This window comes from Pomacea canaliculata, linkage group LG5 (assembly GCF_003073045.1).
Source record: "Pomacea canaliculata isolate SZHN2017 linkage group LG5, ASM307304v1, whole genome shotgun sequence".
In the NCBI taxonomy this organism is placed as follows: Eukaryota; Metazoa; Mollusca; class Gastropoda; order Architaenioglossa; family Ampullariidae; genus Pomacea; species Pomacea canaliculata.
In genome coordinates, this window is record NC_037594.1 from 7,968,572 (window position 1) to 7,976,487 (window position 7,916).

A 7,916-nucleotide genomic window follows, 5' to 3' on the forward strand; every position below is an offset into this window, starting at 1 on the left:
GTAGAAGCAGCACTTTGATGTATTGCCTGCCTGTGGTACGTAGCTGGCACTCATGACCGAGGCCAGAACGTCAGAGGTCACAGCCAGCCGCTGCTGTGCTTCATAGTGTCGAGCCTTGTCATTTCCATCCTCGTGTGTGCCTTCAGACATTACAGAGAGAAAAGGATACGCATCTGAAGCTAATTTCTTACCTTTCTCATCTGCTTTTTTCATCCCCCCACCCATGAGCAGGATGCACACAGGTTTGGGAGCTAGACAAAGCAGCACGTGCCAAGAGATAGGTCGTGTCGGGTGTAGGGAGTGGTTCCGATGCAAAGGGCTCTGGCGGCCGTCAAGGGTGGTCATGCCGCGGTGTCCTGCGATGAGCCCTGGACCAGGTGAAAGGTCGCAGCCTCGCCTTCTGCAAGTTGCTGGTCGTGAAGGGTCGCCCGACTTTGAAGCGTGAATGGGGGAACTTCGTTCACACGCGCTGGTGACTGCCAGCAGGCCACTTGACACCCCGCCGTGAGCTCCGTCCACTTACCGTCTTGGTCATTCTCTCTCTCCTCCTTTCTCTCTCCTCCTTTCTCTCTCTCATCCTTTCTCTCTCTCTCCTTTCTCTCTCACACACAAACACACACATTTACAAACCGGTCTGCACAATATTACCGGGGAAGTTGTGTGCTCACATGTGGCGACTGCAGGGCGTATAGTTATGCGGGCGATTGCGTTCATACGCAGTGTGTAGCCTGGCGTATGCCCTTCGACCGGAAATGGAAGGGCCTGCCCTCGTCCATTCAGTTTTCCTGTATTAGCTGACCCCAGCTCGGCGGTCACGCAGGGAGGGGCCATGTGGTTGTGAGACACATGTTTAGAGGCGGCAGAGGTTGGTCCGACTATCCATCACTCGGCTTTTGTTTGTTGTTTTTTGGAGGTGGGCGGATGCAGCTATAAAATGTGTGGGCCCGTTGTGACGCAAGCATGCACTAAAGCTAACCCCAGGATTGCGGGTCTTGTTAACAATACCATTTCAGTAATATGCAAACCATCGTTACTTCCGAGTAGGAAAAATGACGTGGGGACACAAAGGTACAACGATGTGGTTTTCTCGGGAAGACCTGACCTGACTGCTATGACGAGCTGCAAAACCAAACAGCAGTCCATCTTAGACGTTCGCGTGCAGCATTTGTCATCAAGAGATTAGCAGCGCCATGACACCGATTCACCTCCCAACCGAACGCTTCAATAGAAGACTTCTTGCCAAGTCTGGCACCACATCCTCTCAAAGGTTATCAGACGTTCTAGAGCGAGAGCAGCAAGAAGATAGAGAACCGCCATGTGAACAGCGCGCGCAGTTCATATTCATGACATCGTCGTCCTGCAGTTTACAAGCGAGAGATCTTTTATTTATTTTTTGTAAACGAGATTTTGTTTAAATCTTGTATGTCCTTCCTGTAATCTTGTTGAGTATCTTTAATTCATGCACCACCTTGTGCATCAAACCTCGAGATGGTCAAATCAGCTTGATGTGGGTAAGAAATTATACCCCTCGACTTGCTGTCTGCATGCCATGGGTGTAGTCGGCATGCCGTGGCCCAGTCCTGCAGTTTATAATGTTCTCGTGTTCTGTGGGTTTGGATGACATGTGGACTGTGAAGTATACCACTGGTGGGCGCACACAGAGTCCCCTGTCGTTCTGTGGGCACGGCATCTACAGCCAGTAGGTGGCACGGGATTGTCTCCTTTCCGGCATTCAATAACGACGCGGAAGAAAATGTCCTCAGTGACACGCCGTCGTCGAGGTGTTTCGTGGGGTGGTAGTGGTGGTGGAATACAATGATGCTCATCACCATGCACCCATGGAAGGTCGTGTGAGTGGCTGCAGGATAAGGGTTAGAATCATCGAGTTGTTCTTCCTTCTTTGCCATTACTGTTCGAAGCAGCGCATGAGACATCCTAAGATGTTTCAGTATCGTCCAACCTTCAGATGTTTCGGTGACATGGCTAGAGCGTCCCTGCTCTTCTGAGACATTGTTCTCGTGGTTGTAAAAAGTGTTTCTTCCTTGCTTGTCAGTCACTGGCAGTTTCCCCTAAACCTCTCTCTCTCTCTGTTATATTCATGCGCACATTTTTTTTCCGCTCATAAGACTCATTTTATGTCTAAACTCCACTGCGCAAGATATCATTTCTCCCCACCCACCCCACACGCACACCTACCCCAACTTCCCAAAGACACTTCAAAAGAGGAGGGAAAGGCAAACACCAATCGCGCGACTCAGTACCCTCAGCGTCTGGCGGTAGCTTTGCAACTCGGTCTTTCTTGTCCGGTCTGTTCACTGTATTGAGAATTCCCGTTCACTTTTTGTTGTTGTGTTGTTATTGTTCGCCGGCTTCTTCTGTTCAAATCTGTTATTGTCCACAAGCTGATGTCGCAAAAACGTGTAGAAGGCGCAATGACGCCTTTCAGTAAAGATTCATCTAGTGCCCCGCCTCCGCACCGTGCCATCTGCTCCCCTTGTCCTTTCTTGTCTTGTTAGATGGATAATGAATAGAGAGCTGGCGATAAAGGCAATCGATTACTAGATAGATGGTTAAGGGACAGAGCTTTGTGTTTAGATGGAGTTAGGGGTGGGGGATGGAGAGAAAAAGAAATTTATGGGAAATGTAGATCTTCAGGACATTATTAAGTTTTATGGTTTTACTCATCATTTCAGCCTGAATAACAGACAGATTTTGTGTCGTTAAGGGTGAAGGCAGAGTTATGGGTTGCATTTAGCGTTAGGACCATATGGCTCCTTGATGTGGTACAGAAGGAGAATAGCTTCACCTTTTTCCAACATGTGTACGCCTCCTTTATCCCCCTTCCCACCAACATCCTCCACCTGAACCAGCACCTCGGGATCACCTTACAAAACTCAAGAGTGCGTTTCAGTCAAGGACAAAACAGAAAAAGCGGATGTTTCCAGATGGTTGAGGGAAGGGAGAAACCTTGTGTAATGCTTAGAGTTAGGTATAGGGTCTTTTCTTTCTGTGCTTATGGCCTATGCATCATCTTCTGTGTGAGGTGCATTCACCAGCATGCACTAGAACCTGCAGCAGTTTGTTGTGACTCATGTCGGTAACTTGACGGCACCGCCTAGAGATTTCAACCTCTGTTCATCATCACCCACCAGACCAGCCCAGCCCCTCACCTCTTCCCCACACTCTCCCCCTTCAGACTCATATTTCACAGTGTAGGTAAATGCATTTGCTGCTGTTCTTTTTTTTTCTTAGGTGTGAGTGGGGGAAGGGGGTTGGGAGGGACCTTTCTTTGTAGCTCCAAGTTGTAATCATTGGTGCTGAATGTCAGGATGATGATCTTTGCCTAAAGACAATGTGTTTCAGATTTCTTGGATTCTCCTGTCAAAGACATACCATGTTTCTTGCCTATTTATCATGGTGAAGATAAGTGCAGACGTGCACTTGCAGATTTTTCTTAGATTTAACCACACATGAAAGCATTTAATTTATTAACTTTTTCTGTTAACTGTTTTAGTGAAATCTACTTGTGCAAATGTTAATTCACAAATACACTTTGATGCCTTTTGAGGCATTGTCTTTACAAGATTCCACCCTGTACACTAAGCCTACTGTTCAAGTTCACATTGTTGAGACAAACATTTCATTTGATATGTGCACTTTCATGGCGACTATAACAAATGTGTGCTTAGTTGGCTGCAGACCTTATCATTAAGCAGTATGGGCTCTAGTGAAAAGTGGATTAGATTCTCTTTAGGGTTAGGTACAAGGCATGAAGCACAACAGTAAAAGTGAAGCAGAAGAGAGTTTAAACCTCTGACTAGACCACCTTCTAAGCTGAATTTAAGCAGACCACAGTTTTGAAGAGGGGTCAGTGGCCTACTTCTAGCTATTATCAGACCACACCAAGTTGCAAGTCTGACTATATTCTAAACATGGACATTAGTGATGACCTAGTAGTGACCCCTTTTTGATAACAAAGGCCAGACTGGAGACTTGAAAATTACTGTGCAGATTGAGATATTGCATATTTAGTAGGAATCTGGCTTTCAGAAAACTATGTTCTGTATAAAGAAAATATAATATATGATGTATCTGATGATTGATGATAAAATTGAGGAGCAAAACATACCCCAAAATTAGTTTAGGTTTTCGCTTCTATTATTGCAATATTCTTAAAGGAGCCCAACATTAATGTCATGATTTTAACTGTTTCATGTTTGATTAAAGATCATTTATATATCATTGTACTGGATCAGTTTGCTGATGCAACGTCTGCATTTGATAGTATTTTATGTGGCTTATAATTAATAAGAGGTTGTTAACCAGCCCAAAATGAGATGCACTGCAAGGCTTTATAACATGAGTCTTTTTTAATTTTTTTTTGTTAACTGCATCATTGATTACATCATGAAAATGCTCAGTGTGGCTCAAGTAGGAAGCATTCTGTCTAAATATGTAAATCAAGAAGACCTTGCATTCTCGCACTACAAGCATTATCATTTGAATACATACACTGTAGTTTCTTCAAAACAGTTATTGCTGAAATTCTTTTTTTCTTTATGCATACACTTCATACTTATTCCCATGCTTCTGTGGCAGTCTTCATTCTTTAGGATACAGTCACAATTTTATTTGTTTTGTCTCTTTATTCCTGCATGCTCAGTCATCTCACAATAGTTTGCTTACCCATATGTAAAGTGTATTTTGTCTGTTTCAGCTGTGCTGGTGGGGAGTTATTTCATGAGTGTGTGATTGAAGAATCGTTTAAAGAGAAAGATGTGGTGCATCTAATGGTTCAGATCTTGGAGGGACTTATCTTCCTTCATGAGAATAACATTGTTCACTTGGACTTGAAGGTAATTGACTTGTGTAAAATAATGTTTGACTTTCATATGTTAGATCCTATTTTTCTTTCACAGAGTTTATTTCCATTTACAGATTCTTAATTTAAAAGAAGAATTAGAGTCAGAAAATTGAATGTTAAGTGTTTGAATGCCTTTTAGAGGAAGTAAGGATAATTAAAGTCATAAACATATTTAAACTAACCCTAACCCACCAAACTTTTTAAACAATTTTTTTAAAGGTGGTCCTTAACCATTTCTGTTTGTGAGGAAGGACACATTTTTTAATTACTTTTTATGTGCTATTCTAATTTCTAAAGTATAAGTGTATGGCCAGCTGAGGATTTCATTGTATACTAAGCAGCTATAAATCTGCTAATTGAGCAACTGTGAATCTGTACAATAAGCAACTGCTGTAAGTGAACATGGTGAACAGGTGCTGATAGTTGCAATGAGGTTGATCATGTTCACAAGCTTTCCTTCAGCAGTCTCCAAACTTACTTGACTGCCTAGGTGCAAGTGGACTTTGGGGGAGGGGGTGTCCCACTTCAGGGCACAATCTTCTGCTTTGAACTGCATCACTCTACTTCTATGAGATTTATAACATGCACTTTCTGCCTGCAGTTCACTCTCTCTTTTGCAAATTAAAAGGCAGGACACCCACACACACCTGTGACTTGCAAAGAAAACAGTGAAGCTAATTTTCAAGTGTCTGAGGAGGAAGTGACACAGGTGAAGTGTCATTGTGGGGCCCTCTGCACTGCTGCACCTAATGAAGGGCATGCTCTATGCAGGCAGCAGCTGAGAGCAAGGACTGTACATGAACTGTACATAAGGTTGAGGAGAGTAGGGGCATCCTGGGATATGGGGGTTTGTGACAAAAGAGGGAGTTTTCCTTGCAGCTCCCCTTTTGTGTGCTGATAGCCAACACAAAAAGAGCCACAAAACAGCTGTCTAGGCGCTGGTAGATAATGCTCAGCACAGAAAGTATGACACTCCTATGGTGTTAAGCAGTGTCTGGTTGCATCCCTCACCTCTCCTTTCATTTGTTTTGGGCCATTAACTTCAAGAAAAAGACAAGCAGTAGCAAGGCAGATGGCCAGTGACCTGAGTAGCATCAGAGATTCTTAAGTTCAAAAAAGTTCTCATTATCAAACTATCCCTGCATAAATATAGCTCAAAGGTGAAGAGCCCCTAGCCTCATGGGTGTACAAACAGTGGATGTAAGTAGTTTTTTGTGTTCACTGCACATCATGGGATAAATCAGGGACCCATTTCCCCTGGAAAGCTGTCAGATGGACAAGGAAAGTTGTCCAGCCGAAGAATTGAGATGAGGGCTTAAACCGTCATCACTTTTTGCTCCAAAGTTAAGCAGGTTAATCTATCAGACTACTGAGCATTTAGCGTTATCATATGATTTTCAGAATCTATCCACTTCATGAATCAGTGTAGGTTTTGTGATCTTTTGCACTTTATGTGTTGGTTTATTAGTGTACGTTAGAAAATGTATCAGAATCTGATCAGCTAAGTGGCCACTTAAGTCCCTCTTACCAACTTTGTTGTCAGGCTGGTGGAGCCTGCACATCACAGGTCTTCCTGCCTGACAAACATTACATCTGGTAGCCTCCTTGTGTAAGAAATTTGCAGTTCATATGCAACCATTCATTTCACTATTATAGGGAGGATGTCATCTGCTTTATTTGCAGCCTCAGAACATCTTGCTGACAGAGCCATTCCCTAAAGGTGATATCAAGATTTGTGATCTAGGATTTGCATGTCTGACAAACACTGGGGAAGACATACGTGATATCATTGGCACCCCTGACTATGTTGGTGAGTGACTGTATTTTATGGCTTTTTGGGGGAGGAAGGGGAAGAGAGAATAAATATGTGTGTGCAGGCGCATAGGTGCACACATGTATGCACTAGAGAACATAAAATTTTGAAGTTTCAGAGCAGAAGACCTGTCTCTTGAAATCTGTAAATAAGGTGTGGTATTTAGTTATAGACATGATGCATCAAAGCATGAATATAACAAACTAAGGATGTACTGAACGGCTTATTTTAAATATTTTTTAAAAGCCCATGTTAAATTTAGAATAGCACTTCATTTTTTAATGTTTAGTGAATTCAGTGTAAAACTCTTTAAAAGCTAGATCAGAATGTTGAAGTGATCATGAACATTGACAGCCTGTAAATGTCAGATATATTTCTCATGTTGTTGAGACTGTCAGATAATAAATGAGTCACCTTGGCCACCAATAAAAGATAAAACAGTAATGTAAAAATTATATTTGCACCTACTTCATGATTAAGAATGATTTATGTGTAGACTAATGTGTATGTGTGCATGGTACATAATATCTGCATGATATATTTTACTTATTAATTACTTCATTTGTAAGAAACAAACATGACATTGTCAACTATATTGTAGCTCCTGAGGTCCTGGATTATGAGCCTCTCAGCATTCAGGCTGACATGTGGTGAGTCCATATTTGACAGCAAATTAATTTTCATCAACCTACAATGATTATGCCTTTTGTCATTTAAAAAAAAACTGTACAGTATCGTGATGTTTACCACATAAACTATTTTAAAACTCTGTGCAACATATTTACCACATGCAATGATACATTTCAAATTCAGAAAGAATGAAGTCTGCTTGAATGATGAATAATACTAATGTGCTAGTTTACGAAGATATTCATGATTTTATTTGTTTTCTCTTCTAGGAGCCTTGGGGTTCTTTCCTATGTGATGTTGACAGCCTGCTCTCCCTTTGCTGGTGACACTCAACAGGAGACCTTCTGCAACATTTCTCAGGTCAAGCTTGACTTTCCAGACGACCTCTTCTCTGACCTTAGTGAAGATTCCAAGGATTTTATCCGCAAGCTACTTGTCAAAGATCCAAGGTATTAGACATGTGCCTTGTATGACACCTGTCAGTTTTGATGTTCTTTAGCTTTGCCTGTCAATACCTGGTGCATCTGCACAGCTGTCAAACTAGCCACATCATATCACAATTCATTTGTCTGCTATTAAAGTTCTTTGGTTACTGTTAAAATATGAATC

At 42.2% G+C, this 7,916-nt stretch overlaps 1 protein-coding gene across 3 annotated transcripts in view; it reads left to right on the forward strand.

Moving 5' to 3' along the window:
• The window catches only part of LOC112563685 (serine/threonine-protein kinase 17A-like), a 33,728-nt gene that overhangs the window by 18,788 nt on the left and 7,024 nt on the right, over window positions 1–7,916 (forward strand). For all 3 annotated transcript variants that reach the window (XM_025237928.1, XM_025237929.1, XM_025237930.1), the window contains exons 4-7: window positions 4,718–4,856; window positions 6,548–6,674; window positions 7,279–7,327; window positions 7,577–7,756. In XM_025237928.1, the coding sequence (XP_025093713.1) occupies window positions 4,718–4,856; window positions 6,548–6,674; window positions 7,279–7,327; window positions 7,577–7,756 (495 nt within the window). The remainder of the gene's footprint in view (window positions 1–4,717; window positions 4,857–6,547; window positions 6,675–7,278; window positions 7,328–7,576; window positions 7,757–7,916) is intronic.